The sequence below is a fragment of the Halichoeres trimaculatus genome, unplaced genomic scaffold (assembly GCF_033239565.1).
Source record: "Halichoeres trimaculatus isolate MK-OKI-2021-1 unplaced genomic scaffold, fHalTri1.1 fHalTri1_scaffold_16, whole genome shotgun sequence".
Classification (NCBI taxonomy): domain Eukaryota; kingdom Metazoa; phylum Chordata; class Actinopteri; order Labriformes; family Labridae; genus Halichoeres; species Halichoeres trimaculatus.
This window is the reverse complement of record NW_027437194.1, coordinates 9608211-9631565: the sequence shown is the minus strand read 5'-3', so window position 1 is coordinate 9631565 and position 23355 is coordinate 9608211. Positions and strand designations below refer to the sequence as shown.

The 23355-nt window shown below is 39.0% G+C and overlaps 1 protein-coding gene across 3 annotated transcripts; it reads right to left on the bottom strand.

Moving 5' to 3' along the window:
• Positions 1–280: 280 nt before the first annotated feature.
• On the bottom strand, positions 281–23273 carry slc4a5b (solute carrier family 4 member 5b). Of its 3 annotated transcripts, XM_074689753.1 has the most exons (26): positions 22908–23273; positions 19838–19967; positions 19434–19594; positions 17511–17666; positions 17256–17363; positions 16631–16686; positions 12817–12974; positions 12647–12734; positions 12411–12565; positions 11651–11776; positions 11381–11555; positions 11159–11292; positions 10895–11075; positions 10613–10703; positions 9597–9655; positions 9230–9421; positions 7626–7739; positions 7228–7341; positions 6456–6617; positions 5460–5638; positions 5308–5380; positions 5147–5215; positions 4857–5030; positions 4103–4264; positions 3023–3134; positions 281–1854 (listed from the first exon to the last, which is right to left on the bottom strand). In XM_074689753.1, coding segments are annotated over exons 1-26 (3180 nt in total). In that variant the 5' UTR covers positions 22957–23273; the 3' UTR covers positions 281–1852. The 3 variants fall into 3 exon arrangements, with proteins under 3 accessions (XP_074545854.1, XP_074545855.1, XP_074545856.1); XM_074689754.1 differs by lacking the exon at positions 7228–7341 and having other exon boundaries at positions 282–1854; XM_074689755.1 differs by lacking the exons at positions 7228–7341; positions 17256–17363 and having other exon boundaries at positions 283–1854.
• Positions 23274–23355: the final 82 nt, after the last annotated feature.

Genomic DNA, 23355 nt, shown 5'->3' with positions numbered 1-23355 from the left:
GTTCTGAAAGTGTTATAACTACAGATTCATGGTCAAGTGTAATATATTTAAAAAGAATGCTTAAAGAGTTTCTATTTACAGGTCTACCTTCATTCTTAAACATTCAGCTGCAGTCAGAGAGTTAAAGAAGTGATTCTGCATCAAATATTTCAAATACCCAAACTAGTCAGTACTTGAAATGCAAAATGGCATTTTGTTATTATAAATATCATTGATGCAAAAAAGTGTACATGAACTCATTTTGTATAGAGGGACTTTATTTAAACTACCTTTTAGACTATAGATAAATCTGTAATAACACATAACTCACAAGGTGGTTTTATTTTGTACAAATAATCTAATGAAGAAATTAAAGCTGTCAGTTATAGATAGTGGAGTAAAAACGACAGTATTTACACTACCAGTAATGAAGAAGTTGCATAAATTAGAAACATGAAAGACAGCTCCAGAAATCTCTGACATCTCTGCTACTTAAACTCAGGGAAACCAAAAACAATCAGATCTGCAGAGAAGAAAAACATTTCAGCTATCTTTGTAATAACTCCCTGAAAAGAAATATTAACAATCTTTCAAAGACACAACTCACACAAAATGAATATTTACAAAAGATGTCAGAGTGAAAGTAAAAGTTAAGTAAAATAACTTAATCTTATGATTCCAGTTGATTGGTTTTGCAGAATTTACTCCTCAAGGTATAATTACTGTCCAAATCACAAACAGATAGTCCAGCATGCAAATGTGACATTTGCACAGTTTAATCAAATATGTTGGACTGGATCTGGTTTTATCTTTTGGCAGAGACACTGTTTGTATCACTGGCAGCTCACATGCATAATATTACACATTTTAACAGAGAAATTAAAATAATAACCTGTCTAGATATGCCAGGATCTACAATATTTATATTACATAAACAGAAAAAGACTTCAGCAAGTGGTGCTGAGTTAAAGGATAGATCTAGAGCAGGGGTTTTCAAACTGTCAGGGCCACCCCAGGGGGTTCAGGTGAGAAGGTCAAAGGGACAGTTGCACACAGATATTTCAAGAAGAAATGAGACCAACAGAAGCAGCTGCTGTGTTTCTATCTCAAAGAGGCAAACGAATTATTCAAACCCTTCAGAATTGCACTGCTTCTATCAGCCCCAATCTGTTAAATTTGAGCTCAGACATGAAACATGTGCTGTGTGTTTCAAAATGGTGAGTTTCAATTCTGGGGATATAATTTCCCACAGGTCTGCCCTGCATAAATGTTCAAAAATCTGTGGAAAAAAACTTGTCAGAGATTTATCAAGCTTTTGAGTTTGCCTCAGTATCAGAACAACAGCAACGGAAGGCTTATAAAATGAGACTCAAGTTGAAGCCTAAGCCTCACTCACTGAATCCATGCTAATATAACCCCTGTCTATTTCCCTCAACACATTATAGGAAAGGAAAGGTAGTAAAGTGGTAAGGAAAGAGGTGTAGTGACAAGGGGCACAGTGATGTTGAAAACCCCTGACCTAGAGTATGTACAACTTCTACTTACCAAACATTCATCCTTTCACTGCATTATACACAGCACTCTCTGAATGACCTCTGTGTTAGTATTTCTAATGTACACGTCTGCACTTCAAAACAAAAATAACTGAAATCATCATCCAGCAGAGACGCAAGCGAAGCAGCAGCAGCAGCTGTGTGTTTACGCCATAACTGTATAGATTTAGATTGTCTGATGGTGTCAGGTTTGTTGTTTTCAGCCAGTGATTTTGTCAGGTGAGCTAATCAGATCCCTGTAGGGCACGTGCAGTTTCAGCACACAGTACCTGCGGTCTAATTCATTTTGATCGGACGTGACTGTCGAGTACGGGTTGATCTCCTGCAAGATAAACAGCCAGAACACAGACACACGATGACAAAAACATTCACATGTACAGTCCAACACAAACACAGAGACACAAAGAGAAGAATGGTGAACACACATATGTCCAGATCCATCTGTTGCATGGTGATAACATCAGTGTAATATTACATCCAGCCTTTCTTTAGAGGATGTTCTCAACCACTGGCCCTATTTGAAACCAGCATGGATATGCTGGATTTAGTTTTTGTGTTTACAGGCACCAAAATTCCATCTTACTGACAAGTCTAATTTGTAAGTCGTATAAAAATGTGTTTCACCAAAACAAATGTTTTCTTACCTTTAGACTGTAGTCAATTGGTAAAACTAATAAATGTCGCTTAGTGTAACCAATGTTTCTCATAAAATCTCATCTGATAGTACGTAAAAGGGTGACTATGAATATAGAGCTATATGAAAATTAAAATGTTTTTAAACCAACTGACCCAAAAATAAAGAGAAAGCATTGATGTCTACCACATACTGAATTAGTCCAACAAAACCAGTTTTTAAGTTTTGAAATGAAATGTTTTAGATATTCTTTGATGGTAGTTCATAATAAATAACTTGTTTCATCACAACACTTGCATAACTTCTTGGAAGATGAATATTAAATATTTTTCATGTTTTTGTGGTTACACCATTTAATAATTTAATGGGACTAATTCTGTATTTGGTTAAAAATGGTAGAAATATCATATGAAATACTATTGCGCTAATAGAAATGCAAACTACACATTTAGACAAACTTTTGACATGTTTTTTTTAACAAGTTTTAAGCATTTTTTGATGCCAATCTTCATTTGTCAAAGTCCCAGCTTCTCTTGGTCCAAAATGAAATAATTACCAAGCCCTTATCTCCATTAGGTTTTTCTCTAAGTTTGGTTTCATCCCTAAAAGACCAAGACAGCAAAAGGGGAAATGCAAAACATTAGACTCCAAAATTTTCCTTTCCCTACATGATAAAGAATTTTATAGTAACTTTATTTATCACTGGATGAATTTGCATACCACATCAGGTCAGTGGTCAAGAGCAGCATCAACCAAAATCACCACTGGCTCTGTATCCATCACATTTCATAAACAACACTGAAAAATATCATTAAACTGACTCAGTCAGAGGTGAAGGAGAGGTTTGCATACTCACAATCAGAGGTTTGGTTTTGGGTGGGAGGACTAACATTGTCTGGATCTGGCTCTGTTTGGGGCTCTATGACCTCCATGGAGATCTCCACAGGAGGTGAGGGGGAGCTGTTGGGCTGAGGGGAACAAACAAGCAAACAAACAGGAAGTCTTCGGCATGCAGAATAAAGAGGGATTCAAAGAATAAGACTAGAAATATTCTATGTGTTTGTCACCTGGAAGATCTGGTTCCTCTTTCTAGCATTTTAGCATTTAGTGGTCATAATGGCAAATGTCATTTTTAATTATGGCCATACCTTGACATATATTCATATATTCATACATATCTCCATTTTTTTCTCATTTTCTAAATGTTTTCAATTTCAGATTTTACTTTGCTGTTTGTAGCATTCTTTCGAAATGTTTATCTTTTAGAGTTGTTATTATTGTCAGTGTCAGCAGAATTTGCCAGGAGGTTGTAGTTTCGGTTTCCTATTCTAAGCCAAAGCAACTTTGGCCAAGCTATGTATATCTTTAAGTCAATTTCTGATTATCACTGGTATATTTTAGCTTGTCTTTCCTGCTTATTCAACTTGAAAGACAGATTTAACAACTATCAGTGTTTGATTTACACGCCTCAGTGGTTGGCCTTCAGTTTATGGCTTTTGTATTTTATGTATATGGAGTTATATTTATGTAGGGACAAATATATAAAAATTCAATTTAGTATGATACTTCTAGCAAAGATAGAATAGCTGTAGTCTTATCCTCCAAACAGAAACTTGAGTGGACAGCAGCTCTGTCTGACATGCTAACAGAGGGAACAACAGTTTCTAAAGTGCTGGAACATAGCAGGCAGATAGACCTAGAGGGGATGGACACACATAAAGACTGTAGTAAGTGTTATACAGTGCCTTTTCAGCAACACTGTGGGACAGAGAGGAGAAACATATAGTATTAGTCAGCGAACACAAACCCAGGAATGACACACTCACAACACATGAAGCGACGCACATTTAAATACACGATATCACTCCCCAACTTCAGAGACTAAAGTAGTACCATTAGACTGGGTAATCTCTTGCTTAACGTCATATTTTCTTACCTCTTCATCACTCTCCGGCTCTGCGTCCTTCTTCTTCTTTTTCTTTTTGTCATCCTCTTTCTTTTTCTTGTCTTTGTCCGGCAGTATGTCATCCAGCCAGGCCAGGTCATGTTGTGAGAACATGAGGTCTAGAAGCTTTCGTACAACCATCAGACCCAGAATCTATACAGGGATGGACAGTTTACGGTCAGTAAAGTGGAAGGTATGAAGAAAAACAAAACAACCTCTCTAACATCTCCCAATGGTACAAATCAAGAACTGACTTCATGAGGCATTGCACAACTCATGTCTGGGTTTTAGGTTGACTTTCATAGTTAAAGTGGGGTCATAGCTGCAGTTGAAGCTTCTCAAAGCATCAGGAATGAGAGACGGATTATTATATCTGTGTGCAAGTATTTCAGCTTAAAGATTCAATCAACTCAAGCTTCAAAGAGCAGCAACAAAAAAAGGAAGGAGCTCTGAACAATAAAAGTTTTTCACTCAAGTCAGAGCAGTCAGTTGAAGTTTATGCAACTTTTGCATCAGGCATCGCCAAAAGTTATGTATTTGAGTAAAACAGGTTCAACCCTTTTACTTTCAGTTAAATAGTATTATCAATGTGATACTTGTGGTTTCAAACAAAGTCGGTACTGGCATTCAGGAGTATTTCAAGTGTTTTTAAGGACATTTATTAATTGGTAGCAGAATACTTACAAAAGGAAAAAAATGATCATCCTGTTGGACTATCCTCCTTTAATGATACTGGTAAACTCACCATCACTGGAAAGATGATAGCCAGGAAGGTGGACTTGAGTATCCAGAGCACAGCCAGACAGAGGATCTGCACCAGGGTGAATAGATGGACTCGCCTCAGTGGAACATGACGTAGGAAGGAGAAGTCTGGCTGATGTTTGGGTGGCATCAAATACAGCTTGATACGCTCCCAGAACTGGGACACAGACATACAGAGAAGTCAAAGGAAGTGTACATTTTACATTCTTGGAATATGAAATGACTTTGCTGTGATGCTAAAACAAGGATGTCCAGTCTTCATATGTGGCCTACCTGGATGCCACTGAGTGAGGCCACCCCCATGTAAAGGAAGACTCCATACAGCACCGGCATGGGGATATACTGTGTTAAAGAGCAGAAGTTTAAATCCAATATTATAGCATATTTTCAGAGAGAGAAAACCTAACATCACAACCTTGATCCTGCCATCTTACCTGGAGAATAGGAGCAAGGAAAACTGAGAGCCCCGTCAGGACAAAAACCAGAATTCCTGTCAGCCTTTGCTCCCTGGAAATAACGGTTCATGTGTTAAATGTACACAACGAAAGGGATTCACATATAATTTATAACAGCACTCGATTCCTACCTCACTCCAAGGAACTGGGGCTGCTCCCCGGGAGCACTGGACTCACTCTCCATCTTCAGAGAGTCGATGTGAGCGATGGAGATGACAGTAGCCGCCACGTACCAGGGCAGACCCATGAAGGAGCACACGGCCATCAGGATCCCCACCCATAACAGGTCCAAGTGGTAACCACAGCCTTTCTGCAAGCAAAGACACAGGAAGGAGAAAATCACTGACACTATCTGTTTAGAGTATCTAAAATGTATTTCCAGTGGCTTTACTAACTTACACAGGTAAACTCACAAACAGACATTGAAAAAGAGTGAAGCAAAAATACACAAACAACCTAAGATCAATGAGTGAATAAGAAACCTTATATATTAGAGCATATTTCTTTTGCTTATTGTGATTGTTTGTCATGTTTTCATCAATATTTTCCTCTTCTTTTAAAATAGCATTCAATATATTTCTGCGCTGATGGTTAACAAACATGTCACGTTTTCATTGGACATTAACTAAACTGTGTTTTCAGTCCCTCTTAATGTCTTTACAATGGCTTTCGTCCACAAACACACACTGACAGCTGAGCTCAGGGGACCAATTCAGGATTAATTCCTCTCCTCAAGGACACTTTGACAAACAGGCTGATTGAACCACAGATTTTCTGATTTGTAGACAACCCGCTCTTTCCCCCAGAGCCGCAGACACTGGGATGAAGTCATAAAATTATAATAATAGTGACAGTCATGCATAGCGCGCTGCCTGCTAATGCAACCCAATGGGTGAGTGGTTCAGCACGCACAAGTATTGATATGCAGCGGATGTTTGTGCGGCATGTGCATCCATTTCTGTCTGACTGTCGGAGGTCAAAGGAGGTCATTACAGAGTGCCAATTTTCTGTCCCTGTCTTTGAAAGCAGAACCACACACACACACACTTTCAGCTCCACTCATGCAGTCTGAAAACTGTCTGCTGCTGTTTAAAGCAGTATTTGTTGTGTTCTGTGTATTTTCAGACCTTAAGTTTGTTCTCCTTGCGGTTGACGATGACGGCACTGATCTGTTGGTCCATGAAGATGAGGATTGTGACCAGGAGAGCCGGGACAGCGCTGGCGAGGTACCACCACCAGGGGTTCTTACCGAACGGCATCACCAGCCAACCTCGATCCGTTCGGGTAGGCTGATCACGCACACAAGCACAGATTAAAATGATAACCAAACGTCTGCTTTTGTAAAACTAAGAAATACTACCATTCAGCAGAGTAAACAGATACAAATTGATTTAATTAAAATTAAAGTATTTAGAGAAACTGTGAGGACTATCCACTTATATTAGATTTTAGAGACACCTTTGGCCTAAAATCGTGCACCTTTAGCCCCACGTTTTAGCCTTTAGATCCATGTTTTAGCCTTTAGTTTGTGTTTTGCATTTGGTGTGGTGTTGTCACAGACTTTGACGGTCTGAAAATCAATTTTTCGTGTCTGATTGGGAAGCTAAGAACGGAATATTAAGCAAGTAATTAGAAGGGAGCCTTTTTCAAGATCACTCAGAAAGTCCTCACAGTCCCTCAAAATCACATCTTAAAAAGTGTTGCTAGCAGTTAGCAGTTAGTAAAAATAAGTATAAATTTACATAACAAGCTTTAAAAGTCGTCAGATGTGTAGTGAAGTGACATACAAAATCAAAGTGTCATCTAATAAAAATTCTCTTCTGCAGAGAGAAAAAAAAGCCCTTGACTTGTATGTGTTGGAAGGAAAAAGGAAAAAAAACAAAGTAAGGAATCAATTACCTTGAACTCTGTGGGAACGATAAGTTTGGGTGTGTCTAACCCCATCAACATATCCAGACCCACAAAGCACATGATTGACATGAAGATGGCAAAATCACTGATTAGCTTCCTCAGCTACACGCCCATCACACACACACACACACACACACACATTCACACACACAAACAAGTATGTGTAGTAGTACAGGAAGGAGAGGAGACACACATTCAGAAGTACAAGAAAAAGGTGAATACATCAGGAGCAAAACACACAAAGAAGAAAAAGCGAACTGATTATTCATGAATCATCACATTGAAACGTTTTTACAAAATCCCTCATAATTGATTAGAAACGTTTAATCACTGAGCAAAGAAATATGTTCAAGAAAAGACACAGATTAAAGCAGTATGTGGGAAACCTTCAGCTCAGTGGGAACGTTCAGCTTGGGAGTGTCCAGAGCAAGTAGGCAATCCAGGCCACAAAAGATCAAGATAGAAATGATGATGGCAAAGTCACTGACAAGGGAACGGACCTGGAGTACATTCAGGGAGAGGAGAGGAGAGGAGAGGAGAGGTAAGGTAAGGTGAGGTTTACGGGTGGCCAGCAGGATCAGGTATGAAGGGATGGAGCTTGATGCAAAGCTTAAGGTCATCCACAGTTTCTAAAAAGAGTTACAGCATACGTTATCTAAACTGGACTGGACACTTCCTTTGTTAAACTGAGTTGGTATACGATGAGAGAATAAATATTAAGTCTTGAAACTACTTGGCAAATGATCACACTCTGAAAAAACCCACAAAGCAAACATAATTTCTGCTAATCATGAGCGTTTGAGCTCTGTAGAATTATAATTTGCCGAAATTACCACGGAGCCCCAGTGAAGCCCTGCGGAGCTGCTGCCATCGCAGCCTCGGCAGGTGCATTTCTAATTTTTTTTAAATGACTCGTCTTGCAAAGCCTCCCGTGCATATTAGACGTGCTTTCAGTTTGTGTACAGAATCTGTTTTTCCTGATTAGCTGAGGATATTCAGGGTCAAAGTAAGATGTTTCACTAAAACATAGATTAATCCAATCACAAAGTAATCTCCTTTGCTTTTTGATTCAAATGTCAGACTCTGTAAGTTGAAAAGGCAATCAGTTTAAGATGCTTGTGCTGGAGTGTCTTGCTGCTTGAATAATGAACAAAAACCAGCAGGAAGATAGAGCCTCACTGGCTCCAGACCAGGTATCTGAATCAGTGTTCCTGATTCACTTCATTTCATTGTCCACATGCTCAGAGGAAAGTACTTCTTGTACTCCTTCAACCTAGGTACTGGGGTGAAAATGAGAACTGCAACAGCTAGAAATGATCTTCATTTAGATTTTTCCAAAGAGTCTAAGTCATTTTCTTCAAGACATGTTTGTAATCTAGTCTGTTTTTGGTAAGAAGTTTATCTTTTTAATGAAGTGACTTTGGTCTAGCTCATGTCTCTGCAGTGACTATGGTTGTAGCCATGCTGCAGTGGCTTTCTCCATCATAAACATTGAAGTGTCAATGTTTGCAACACTCTGCCTGAATGCAGGCTCATTTCTATTCTAGCTATATCGCCAGTTTCTGGTCCTGTTACACCTAATCTGCTTGTTTGTGCAACGGAAACCACGGCTACTACATTCCAGGGTATTAAGTTGGAGTCAGAGGTGATACTTGTTGAGCAGCTGTTCAACTGTGATTTGCATCGTTTCAGTGAGATGTTGCATTTTGAGAAGGTGCACAGTATGTAAAATATGCTTCTGTTTAGGTACAGGACTTCACTGACTTTTGGTGAATGCTATGGTGTCAATTTGCTGCAGAAGTATAAATCAGATTTAGCCAGACTTTTCGGGTATCTTGCAGATACCAATTTTTTGCTGTACCTACTGTTTCTACTCCAAAAAAACGGTACATTTCAAAAGGAGGCCAACAGTCTTTGCTGTATAAAGCTAATTCTCCTTTCCAATAACTGGGAAAAAGTAAGACAACTATAATATCATCTAAAATCTTACCTTTGTTGGAAAGTAGCGGCTGAACTTGAACTTCTTTAGAGAAACGGTCATGGAGTAGGTGCCGAAGAACAGGATGAAGGACATGAGGGCCAAGTCGGGGACGTACTTACAGGCCTTCCCCACCAGCATGCCTCCGTATTTCACACAATCTTTCTTACTCATCTGACCCCAGTCCAGGTCCGACAGGTTAAACTATGGAAAAAAGACAACAGGGGTTTTACGATTGCTTGTGATTACCATAAACCTAAAAATAAGAAAAAAACCAGAGAGGGCACTTAGGTAGTTAAAATTTGCATTGGAAACTACTTACATAAAGAAAAAGAAAAGAACAGTAGTGAATGAAGGTTTCTCCTCTTTGGTCACTTACCAGCAGAGTCAGATTATCATCCGCGAGTGGAGCTGTAACGTTATAACCCATTCGAGATGCTGAAGAGTAAAAACATAGAGGGAAACAGAAGAAAACCAAACGGATCATCAATAATTTTATGGATGCTGTGTTCTATTTAACCCAAACAATAAACAAAAGATTTGGGAAGATGATTTAGAAAAAAATGCCCTAGCTCTTAGTTTTTCAGTCAAGCTGCATCAAACTGCCATCCACCTTAGCTCTTTTACCAACATTTTGGTATCAGTTAAAGGAGCAATTCAGAGAAATTCTGATAAACAGAAAACTGAAGAAAATCTGCCATAGCCACATTTTGTATTTCATCTTTGATAAAGTCTCTCAAAAGAAAGAAAGAAATTGAAACAGGCTTCTACATGTGCATACTCACTTAGTTGGAAGGCATCCAAAAATAAGGCAGTGCAAACAAAAAAACACAAATTTCAAGAATTAAAGCCAAGTATGTGCATCCAAAACACAGTACAATTAATTTATGTTGTCTTAAAACCCTGATTTAATCTTTTTAGGATTGTTTGAAATGAGGTAACAGAGTGACTGTTAGATGTGTTGATCACTTGGCATAAATAACTTTACAACTTGGATGTATTTTGAGTGTTCTTTCTACACAAAGCTAGAAAAAGAAAAGAAAATACAGTTACCTGGAGGTAAAAGAGTGAAAACTAAAGTAAGGTCAATCTAAATTTGAACATTTTCTAGTTTACTAACACCCTAAAAAAGCTGTGTTTTCCTGTTGTTTCTGCTTATTTGCAAACTTTGTACAAACCAGAGCTCACCCCATCTGACTCCGGGTAACTAATAATGTACAGACAAAATAATTAAATTCATCTTATTTCCTCTCATTTTATAGGAGAGCAAAAAACCCCTGGACCTATTCCTCAAGCTAACATTTCCTTCAACATATATTTATGATTATAAAATGAGGGTCTTGGAAAAAAAGATGAAAATCCACAAAAAAGTTTTCACACAGTCTAGCTTCTCACCTTGGTCTGGAGCGATGCAGTCACATTTGTATCCGACAATGTAGTCTGGCTTGAAGCCGCGGTTGATTGGGTAATACTTCAGGGCTCCTAACTGTGAAAAAAACCAAACAGCTTTAAGTCAAAATGGGTTTTATTCCCTTCATGTTGTAGCAGTATTTTCTGTGTAAATGTGAGAAGCTGGACCAACACAGAAAAGCAGATGTAGACACATTTGGCATCACTCACTATTGGAAGGAAAGGATCGTTTTTCATTCCTCAAACTCATGTTTTCACGCTACCTACCATTTTCTTAATGGCGTCAGAGATGAATATGAAGGAGATGAGGCTGGAGAAGCCTTCCTCTGTAAAGCGGGTCATATACTTGATAATGTAGCTGGCATCAGAGACAACCAGCAGGAAACACTGCAGACAGGAGTGGAGGCCAATCCACAGACGCAGCTCCATGTAGTCGATGTTACTGCTCCTGTGAAGAGAAACAAAGAGCTGGCATTGCCTCGTTTGTGGTCACCTGAACCGCACATGTACCGTTGATATTGTGTTACGCACTTGCTGAAGTCATAAAGCAGTTTCTCAAAGATAAGAATGGGTCCAGTTGAGCTGAGGATGATGAGAGGCTGCCCTCCGAACACACAGAAGACAGTCCCTGCCAAAGCCGTGCCGAGGAAGCTCTCCATCACCCCCTTTGGAAGGACAACAGGCATGTTATTTACCTGTTATACAGTGTCAAACCTTTTTAGAGATCACTGGCTGCTGCAGCCTCTCAAAGACCTGGTAATTTTCTGTAGCATCTCCTAGCAGTCCACCAAAAGTGATGGCGTTGGTGATGCAGCCCAGGTAGATGAAGAGGACAGCAGAGATGGACTGGATATGGAAGCCGTCGTAGATATCACTGCAGTACCATGGGATTTTCCGTTTTATATCCAGCCACAGTCCACCTCCAAACCTAAAACCCACAGTTCACAAATTATCAAGACAACCACACCAGGATATTAATAAACCCTGTTTCATACAATGTGACACTCAAAAGTGGTCACATACCTCCCAGTGAACTTCAGCTCCTCTCCAAGCTCGTGTGGGGCTGGAAGCTCCTCATCTTCTCCTCCAGCCGCTCCGCTAGCCGAGCCGTTCATTTGACCCAGCTCGTTCAGGTTCATTACTGACTTCCTGAGGAAAACATGGCAATAAAACAATATGTAGGTGACAAGAGCTTTGGACTTCTGTTCACCAGAGAATAACATGAATAACAGTGTTGCTTGCCTTTTCCTGCACGTTGCGCTGCACTATCTTACCCTGCTTTCTACTTTGCTTTTGTTGTTGTAACAATGCTTCTTGGTACTAAATCTTCAACTGTGAGAAAACCTGTTTATTTCCCTTTAAGATGGAGCCACATTTGTAAGGAACATGCATTTGTGGGATAAGCAACAGAACATTGACTACCAATGCCAAACATCTTATTCTGACATTTACAGGATTTCCAATGTTTTAAGATTTATTGGCCAGAAACACTGCTCCAGCAAAGAAATACCAAAGATCTACCAAACAGATGTTTCCTTATTTTTTATGCCAAGTTTAATTTTATCGCCACAAAAATCTCTAGAAGAAAAATACCTTCATAGAAGCCTGTTACTAGTTATCCAGAAAACTGCTAATGTTAAACTTTAGAAAACTGTTAGGGTTGTCTAAGAGAGTTTATATCATCCAAAAAAGGCAGAAGGAGTTTACGATTCCTCAAAGAAATGTGCTCCCAAAGAAGTTGAAACTTTTTTGACAAGGGATTATTTTGGTAAAATTTCCATGCCTCATTTCTGCAGATGGGACCTTCTTGGGGGGCTCGATGCGTATTTTTGGATCCCATTCTCCAGGAGGAAGGACAATCACTTCGTCTAGAAACTCGTCCACACCTGCGATCAGGTCATCTCGGTCTCTTGCTTTGTAGGCGACATCACTGAAGAGCTGACAGGATTTAAAACAAAACAGTTTGATACAAACTCAGAAAGAGTTTTGTCTCAAGAAGAGGCAGTCTTTGCTACTTACATCATCCACCATGAGCGTAGCAATAGCTCTCCCAATCTCATTGTAGGACTTGGTTTTGCCATGAGGACCCAGCAGAATGAAAAGAAACCTGAAGAGGGGAGGGTGATTAATTCGTCAGTAAAGGAGAACACTTGAAGACGAGTGGAAAGAGACACAAAGGAGACACCCACCTTGTTGGCACAGGGACCTCGGTGAGGCCTCCCAGAGTTGTAGCCTGGGCCAAACGTACAAAAGACACGAAGGGTTTGTCCAGAAAATCCACCTCCCCGATCAGGACATTGGAAGCTTCAGCATCACGAGGAATCTTCTTCATGAACTTATTCTTCAGCTGGCCGAGAAGAGAGTCACAGAGAGATGCAGCATGAGTGGGAATCACATGTTCCAGGCATGTTGCACTGCAGCTGACCTCTCCCAGCTGTGTCTGTGTGCCATAATCAATTACATTTACTGTGTGTTGATGGATGACCACATCATGTGAGCAGGTGACGTCAGAATGTGGGGGGTTCCTGCGGTTGAATCGTTACAGATAATGACGTAAAGGATTTTACATGGCAATCAATGCTGGATCCTCCTTGAATCTGGGCTGGAGTCCTTTCTGAAACATTAATCCTTCTCCCTCATAACATCTGGTATCATCACTCAAACTTGATGGAAATGGGCTTGTTGATTTGTTTTTTGGTGCTGTGCTTTACAAGGGAAAATTGATGCATTGCTGTGAAAGTGGGTACAAACATTCAAGTCCCCAGAGCATGTGCACTAATAACTTTGGTGTCTTTGTAATTTTCAATCTGGATTTTCCTTTTTTCCAGTGAAGTATTGAAATTTAAAGATATCAGTGGAATTAAAATTGGAAAAAAAAACTCATACATAGATGTGGTTTGCTGGGAATGTTTTGATTTCAGTAGCGGTATCTCCACATCTGCTCGATGAATTGGCAAAAAATTGGTCCAATCACTGTTCCATGAGGGATGCTCTCTGCTGGCTTTGAGTGAGGCTCACACTGTTGATTCAAAGAGTGATGTCTTTACTCAGCACAGGCTGATACCAGAGATTAAGAGAAGAATTTATGCTTTGTTATTAAGGGATACGACAATGGATAGATGGGTTAGCTGACAGCAAGCTCCTTTTTTGTACCTGAGAACTGGAACTACCTTGTTTTGAGTTGGGTAAGACTTGGGGCTGTTTATACAATAACAGTTTTAGGATCAAAAGCAAAGGTATTGTTGTATTTTGGTCTTTCATTTGTATAGAAACAGCATTTTGGCTGACCTAAAACAGAAACTTCTTAAAAACGGCATCCAGAATGGAGTTTTTCTGGAAGGCGGCGGGCACTGTTGCTGTCGTCTGACATCGTGCTCCGCATTATGAATTACACTTTCATTGTGGCAACTTAAATTGCCATGCGCTTACCGGACAACAACAACAGTAACAATGGTGGACCACAGTGCTGTGCTTGTGTTGTTGACTCAACAGAATCTGCTAACTGACTTTCAATGAAATGTACATCTGTTGAACCACTTCTGTAATCAGCTAAGAAGCATTTAATATATACACGGGATGATCAGCTCACCTTTACTTCAGTGGAGGGCTACCAAAAGACTCTACAGTTATATCAACCAGCAATAGCCCTGGTAGATGTTTTTCTTTTTTTTTTTTTTACGTTTTTGGGTAAAACATTGCATAAACAACCCTTTAAAACCCATCTGAGTGCCTGATTTCCCATTTCACGAATTATTTTCAAATTACTGTAACTCTTCAAATGTTGGGGCAAGCAGAAAATTCAAACATGAGAGAAGAAAAGACACACCTTACAGCAAGATCCAGGGTATAACCGTACTTCATAGGAATCTACATTCAACAATAGCCACGTATACACGGACCCAAATATTCCACTTGCATTCGGTTCATTTACTCAAATGGAAAAAATTTAACCTTTGTATACACCTCATTCCAATAGAAAAGTGCCAATCCAAATGGACATTTAATCAGTTTCACAGGGGTGGAATATTCCTTTCCCCAAACCGATTGAGGTATCATGTATCAAATGAAAAGTTGTCTGGGTGCGTTCTTTCAGCGCATGCTCAGATATGACATAAGACCAGAGACAGTCCTCAATTTCAAAAATGGCAGCGAGAAGTCTGCACTGGACTGCTGCGGAAAGTTTGTTTTTGATCCAAACTTGGGCTGTTGCTGCTGTCTGTCTTCCTCCATCCTTGATAAATTACATGATGTTTATGTTTTTCTGCCCATGCCCCATTGACTATTCTGTTAGACTATAGCGGCCAAGTAGACCATAGATTGGAATATTCCTTTCCATGTATATTATTATTTTTTCAGAAAAGTCATTCAGAAAGATTCCATTCGGAAAGACGAAAAAGTCCTCATATTACCGTAGCTTATGTTTCAATCACAGGCAATAATTAATGCAAGCTGTTCTCAGTACCATAACTCTTTAACCGTTTGGTATTGTTATGAGGGAAAGCTGAATTAATTCCTTTGTAATCTAGAAACATTCTTGCGACTCATTCTACTTCTACTGCTTAAGATAAACCAGTTTGGTATAGGTTACCCAATTATTGGCAAACTACTTATATCACCATAACTAGAGATAATCAAATGAACCTTTGATCTTGTGATCAACGTACAATTTGCTTGTCTTAAATGAGTAACAAACACACTGAGCATTACACGTTCGTAGAACCTTCAGGGTTCTTGTTTTCTTGGAATCACGTTCGGCATTAAATTACACAACACAGTTGTACAGCTTTTTTGGCGTGCCCTTCCTTCTCCTCTTAACGAAGAAGCACATGGCAGTGGAGTGATGGGTGCTTAAATTAAAATCTCCTCATAATCTGTTAATGCTTTCAGAGTCAATTCACCAACTGCTCCTCGTTTACTCTCCTTACTTCTCTGTCCTCAGCGACTGTAAACAACATATTTTGATCGCACAAACTATAAACTAATTAAAGAATAATGTGTGAAGTTTGAGTTCAGCCTTCAGCCATGTTTTGATGATTTAGTGTTGCATCGTCCTTCAATGGATGTTGCATGTTATTACATCACGTGTTTAATTGTACCACAGTGCCTGTTGGTCAGATCAAAGAAAGCTGGAGGTGCTCTGCCAACTTCTGTCAATAAACAATTAAATCAGAGTCAGAGGTCGCATGTACGAGTCTATATCTGACTGAGAGGTCAAGATATTTCCCCTCAGTAACAAACACACTGAGCTGATACTCAGTGAGGCTGCGAAACAGAGCCTCGAGAAAGTCTGTACTTTCTTTCCAATTAAAAGAAACTTTTGTCTTTAAAAGAATATCCCAGAAAGAGCTTTAAAAATCTGCACACAAACACAATAATAAGTTTCAAACACACATTCTGGCACAAAAACAATTCAACAAATTCCCAACTCAGCAACCAGGCTGTGTGGATTAGAGGGATTAAGTAGTTCTGAAGACTCTGTTTACCTTCTCACAAAGTAAGGCTGAGCTTTTCATGAAATGCAAACACAGCACAACAGCAGATAAACAAAAAAAAGGTAAATGTACTGAACAAAGCACTAAAACAAGATTTGCTACTTCTATACTTCCAACAGGAGCTCATTACAAATCAAAAAGAGCTTTGATAGTGACAGAGCATACATGAGGAGATGCAGGCGCTGCAGATATCAAAGAAGTGCATATATGCATGTTTATGAATACATGTAAATATTTTTTTACAATTATTTATCAGTTGAATGTAAATGCATACATGTATATTATGTGAATATGTGTGTGAGAGAGTATGTGCATTATGGTTATTGTCATTTAAAGTCTCTTATTGCTGCTGGGGATTAATTTTGGAAAGAAAAAAAAAGAGCTTTGAAAAAAAAAAGATATCAAAGAAGCACCCAAGTAAGTACTTGAACCTTCACCAGGTAGACAAATGCATGCTTTAAATGCCTCGTACTGCTGCACATACAGGTGACACATTGAATTGAGCATTTACCTGGTCAGTGCTTGGTGTGTCTGAAATATCATTCATGCTTCGGCTCTGTGCAGGATCTGTAAATAATGAACACACATTTAGAGATGCAATTGAAAACAAAAGGGCCAAAGTAGGTTTAAAAAGAGAAATAGTCTAGTCTGAGTGGAATTACATTCAGAAACAGCTGAGTAAGGATTCACGACTAACAGAGGGGGCATTCAGGTACATCCAAAATGTGTGCTAAAACTTCCCCAATTATTCCCCTCAGGCGGATTATGATTTAACGACTCATTTCCTTTTTTTTTCCTTGAAGCAGATTTGGGAACAAATGATATTGAACAAGAAGAGAACAAAAACATACCACACAGCCCCAAAAACCTGTTAATCCTCTTCACCCAGATAGATTCCAAAAATATCTTAGCAGGGTTCATACAGTCGCACCAAAATCTCCAATGCAGACACATTATGTCAAACACAGTGTATTTATAGTGAGCCAATGTGAGTGCAAAAATGAATCATTTGTTAAAGTAATTGATTAGCAGGGATTCAGCCAATATCGGGGTTTATTCAAAACAGAAACAAGCAGAGGTAAATCAGGGAGGAGACGTTGGAAATGCTGAGCATGTGTTGTGATTTTTGGACTCACGCAGGCGACTGAGGCTGCCAGACTGTCGTGAGCGTAGGTCTTCTGTGGAGCGGTGGATCCCAGAGGCTGAACTAGTGCTACGATTCAGATTAACATGAGGACTACGGTCTGACAGAGCAGCAGCAGGGAGTTAGAAACAGAAAAGAAGAGGTGTTTGATTGAGGAAAGGTGAATGAGTGGAAAAAAGTAGTAATTAACTTTGATTCTTTTGGTGATTGCTGGTTAGTAGTTGAAAAATATGTCAAAGAAACTTACTGCCAGCAGTGTTTGAACTTTTTCCGATATCTGCCAGCGAGCGGTGGATCGGTTTCTTGGTCTGGTGACGGTGCTTTCTGAGCAACACAAAGCTAATCTTCTCCTTCAGATCTGGAGCTACGAGACCATCGGCTATCTGCCGATCTACGATGTCATCTGTGTGGAAAGGTATCAGAAAGAGAAGAATGAGTGAAGAAACAGTAAAAAGTTTAAAGTGCTTGGAAGTTAACTGACTTTGTTGGTATCTGATTGACCGTCTTCCAGGAATTAGCAGCACTTTGGTCTGTCTGCTGGGTTCCTAAAACAACTCAGGAACAATAAGTCGATGTGTTTTCAGTCCACTCAGCTGAGTGGACAAAGTTTAATCAATGTCTAATATTTAATGGACAGTGGGGAGACCATAATGTGGTTGGTGTTCACCATTACATGAACCTTTTTCTACCGTACATTGATTTCTTCTAGAAATTGCAACAACGGGGTTATCCTGCATGTCGTGATCATTTTATTATTCAGAAACAGTGGGATGATAGGGAAGAGATTAGGTTTGCTCTTCTGAATTAAAAAAATACAACCAACTAATTGTTGACACAGGTCATATGGCCCCATATTACTGTTACTACGGTTGGGTTTTATAGTGGGATCACTCAATAATAATAATAATCACTCAAAGACATAATAACTGCCTCTAGAGAAAATCAGTGTTTTGGATTTCTGTGCATCATTTGGCAAAAAAAGATTTCATAAAACTCCGGCACACTTTCACTTCCAAGCCATAAAAAGCCCCAAAAATAAAATATTGTAAATCAATAAAGCATACATCTAACAACTTTTGTGTTCACTGAATTCTCAACCTTTTGAGACCCTTCATCCTCATATGGGGACGAGACATTTCTCTGCTTTCCAGCATTGTACACTTTATTTTTTCACTCTAACATAAACTGAATGTTTCCATGAGAGGACACCATTTCTTTGGAAAACCACTTCCTGTTGAAAGACAGTTATTCAGATTTCACTTGTGTTAGGTCCTGCTGATCTCAAATAGGTAAGGGAAAAATAAAAATGTGTAGCTACCAAAAGCTTGGTTCTGAGTTTAATATTTTTACGTACTTAATAAATAGCCTCAGATTGTGCAACATTAAAAAAAAGCACAGAGTTTCTATTGCAAACTAATACATGTATATGATTTAATGTTTGCTTTTAAACACAAGAATGTCTTAAAATACAACAAATAAATGTACACATTTAAAAAGAAAAACTTTAGAGCATGCATGTTTCATTAGTTTTGAGCCATTGGTAGCACATACATTGACTACAATGAAACCTGTCCGGTTCACTGCCACAGACTGAATCAAGAATGAACGTGCGTCTAAATATTCCTCAAACAACTCTCTGTTTGAGCTTAAATAACCAAATATCCTTGAATTTGTTTTAGATTTTATATATTTTAACTATATTTTAAGTTTTCTTTCCATAGGTTTTGGAAACTGTCTGCCATCTTGGCAATACACTTAAAAAACTGAAATTTAAGCCACTCATCCTGTCTCTGACCCTGAAAAATTTTATCAGACTCAGTATGAGACACATTCTCTTCACTAGTCAAGAAACATTTCTTAATTCAAGGCATAAGAAGATGAAAGTGAGGCGTGGATTTCTTTAAAGTAAGTAAAAATAGTACCAATGTGTTGAGTAAATTTAAATGGTTTAGTTTCACGAATTTAAGTAAAACATTTCCTTATCCAATTGGCAGATAGTTTTTTCAAAAAGGTGTTTATAAATAAGACTTTACTTGCTTTGATTTTAGTTTAAAATCTAGAAATTCAGTCGGAGGCTCAATTGAAGGCTTTGGGAAATCAATACATTTTCTTGCACTTTGGATTTGTCTAATATTTAGATCCAGAGATGGAGGACTTCTGTCAGACTCACCCACTATCTGTGGTAGTGAGTATCCCTCCAGGTCAAGCAGAATGCTTCCCGTCTGCAGACAGGTCCTCAGCTCAAACAGGCTGTGCAGGGTCAACGTAGAAACATGAGGCTTGCTCCATCTCTCTCCACCTTCCTCCACTTTCTCCTCAAACTTCACCCACCTTAAAGAAAAACATTAAGGAGAGACAGGATGATTGATTCATCCCATTCAGAGGTGCCAAGCAGCAGGATGCCCCCGAGTAATTTGAAGTATATCTTTAATCATATGAAGTGTTAATAGCTTGTCACCCAGCAGTCACCAATTCCCAACCCTCAACCTCTAAATCCTTTCAAAGGTGACCCCAAATCCTAAACTAATGAAAACTCTAGACCCTTTATGCAAGTGTGTTGGAGTGTGTGCATACCGTGCAGACTCTTTCCACTCCAACTCGTCCCCATCTTGCTGTAGTGTGTCCATCTCGGTAAATATTGTGGGTGTTGGGGTGCTGTCATCCTCCCCCAGTAAGTGGCGCAGTCGCTCTGCTGCAGGAGATACTACAACATGGAGGCAATAACAGAAATCAAAATTCACATTTGAGAAATGTCTGAAGGAAAACAGTCTGACATAAGTATAAGTATAAAGTGGAAGAATTATGTCTCTCTAAGACTCTGGAAGCATGAAAGTTGCTGCTACAGAAACGAACAAACAAATTGGTCCAGATGAAAATAGCTCAACAGCTCATAGAAAGATTTCCTCAACTTCTTGAATAGATGTTTTTTAATTCCCCAAAGAATGAACACCAGTGACGAAGGTGATCCCCAAATGTTCCCCCAATCATCAGCAACAGTTCAAAGGTCTTCAATGTCCGTAGTCATTCAAATTCATGGTTTTAATCCTTTTTACCAGATTGATCTCAGTTTTTAAACATAAAAAGGACCTTTATGTTCTCTGATGTTAGTTATGGAGTTCCACTAAGTCCAGTGACCTAATTTTATTCAGCTTCTTCTTCAGGAAAAAACTCTGAAAGCCTTATTACTGCAAGACTTTCAGAAACAGAACAGAAACAGAAAAGGTTTACATGACCTTTGTTTTTTATTTTTATTTCAAGTCTGTTTGATTATTTTAAATCCTTTTTGTCAGGGTGCAGGAGTCTAGACTTGTAATCTGCTCCTAAACTGACAAAAACTAAGAAAAAGAAGAGCTTATTTATTAATATGCTGAGGATGTTGAGGGTATGGATTTGCTTTTTGTTACCCCTTATTGCCCTTATTTTAGAGTTATATAAAAAATTGTTTTGATAGATAGATAGATAGATAGATAGATAGATAGATAGATAGATAGATAGATAGATAGATAGATAGATAGATATAATGAATTGGACCTTCGACCGATGTATTGGGATAAGATCTTTTTGATAGGATCATTGGTATGGGTATAATATGAATCAATGGGGACTAATGGAGTACAAAGGTAATTACAGCCGCATCAAGACCTCACAGGGCACATTGCAAATTTGCGACAACAGGCATCAAGGGTTAACTGTTTTAGTTAAGCCCAAAAGAAGCATTTAATTGGCTGAAAGACATGCAAAATTACATCCCACAACATGAACAACTAAAACCAGGATGTGCCAACTGAAAGAATAACTATCAAGCAGTGTTTCAGTAAGCTTTCTATCATAAACAGGACGGACGAATCCAAACAGTCCCTGATGAGATTCAGTAACAAGCAAACAGTCTGTTCATCTGATGGGATCTGATATCTCATCAGCCAGAACCTTTGTCTAATTTCACTCTGAGCAGATCGATGACCGTTAACATCCGAGCCTGGAGGCTCTGTTGACTCAGACACCATCACTGTTTGTTTGTGTGTGTGAACACGTCAGTGGTTCTTCACTTTCCTGAATTTTGGACCAAACATGTTATTACAAAGTAAATGAGCTCATAAATCTGAACAATTCAGGAATCAACAAGTGTCTCAATAATCATGTGACAGTGATGTGCAAAATGTATCAATCAACACTTAGATTAACAAGGTCTATTATGTAAGCTATGCTGCCAACACTGGCTGTTTTATTTATAATACGATACAATGATCCTCGGGGCTCACAACACTGAAGCTGTTTCCATCGCTCTCTGCTCAGTCACTTCAGGTCAGGTCGCAGCAGGAGGTGATGAGGTTTATATTTTTAATACCTAATGTGTTTATGATGACCTAAAGAGGAAGGTCCTGGTGAGTTGCTTTCGCATTTTAGCTACAATCGCTCACTTCTACCTGAAGACGAGTTCTGCAATGGTCTCCCATACTTAGGGATCAAAATGACTTATTGGTACAAAGAGTTTTAGGATTGCTCAAGTACATTTCTTCAGCCTCGAACCAGCCTGTGTTGACCGCAGAGTAATCTTTCCAACAATTACAGAGAAAAGAGGTCACTTCAGACAGATCATTTCTCTTTGAACAGGAACAACTTACACTGGTCTCAATAACACAGCTCACTTCTTGTTTGTTGTCTGAAGGAAAACAGTTCATGCTGCTTCCATTAGCTAGCTTGTTTGTGTTGTTGTGTTGAGTTTGATCCAAGCACAAAACACAAAACGATTTAGGCAGCGTTAGACCAGCTATGCTGATCGCTGTCTTTGGTACTCTTATACCAAAATGTCATTGTGTAAATTTTTTCTGTATTGTTTCAGATAAAGAGAAACAACAACAATCAGTGCTCGGGATAAACGAACATTTTCAGGGTATTTAATACTCATACATTTGCCCTCAAGGATCAAGTATCCCTCATTATAAACCTATGTCTAAGTTACAAGTTGAATCAATCCACTTCAGCAGCTTTAGATATTTCTCTTCCTATTATTCATTCAGAAGGAAAAATTTGAATGAAAAAAATGGAAGGGCCCAATTGTATGAAATAGCGGATTGCCCTTTAACTTCTTGATCCGATTAGTTGTTAGAGGGGCAAGCTGATTGGTTGAGATGGAAATGCATCAGAGTATGTTATTGTGATATTTCACAACTTTAAATCAACACTAATAGCTTTCCATAGTTACTCTGTTTTCAGCCAGACAAATGTTTACAAACAAAACTCAATATAAGGATAAAATAGACTTTTTAGTTTGTTTCTAAGATCCTAAAATCCATTAAAACTTTTCTGGAGGACCAGAAAATAGCATTTTTTTCCTTGTCAAAGTGATCTTAAGCTTCAAAATGGCTCAAGTTTTGAAGTCATGGTTGGCAAAACATTGCAATAATAGTGTCATACATGATCACAGGTTTACACACTGTGTTGACTCTAGAACTGGAGAAAATATTGAGCATGATTTTTGTTCATTGACAACTATCTTTATCTTTTGGTAAAGCCAACACAATTAGTAAAGTAAATGAAGTCCAGTGTTATAATTTAAGTTACCTTGGACTATTCTACCACTCTTCTCTGAAATAGCAAGTATCTGGTCCCCAGGCTTTCCCTACTTTATCCGTGGTATCTTTACCTATAATGGAACCTGGTAGAGTCCAACAGGAGGCCCCAGAGTCTTGCATGGTGATGAGAAAAAATAATACCCGCTGGAAACGTATTCAGGCCGAGAAAAAAACAAGTTATGTAGCTCCCGTCCTCTTGTTGAGGTTGAGTGTCCTCAGCTCTCCACCATGACTGAAGAAATACACTTTCACCTCTTCTCACATGTGTCTTTCCAACCAGTTTTCCCGCTTCGCTGCTTGGACTCTGACGCTCTTGAGGTTTTTATTCTTCAGCGAGCTTTGTTATTTCAATTAGCCATGTATGATTTGTGTGGGAGTCGTCATCTGAGGGGTCAGACCTGAGCCATTCAATCAGTCCTCTGAAAGCTATGGCAAAAATCCACTGAAATCTCCAAAGCAGCAGAGCCAGAGGCTTTAAGAGGGTTGACACACACCACAGGGCCCTCTAGTACTCTCCTC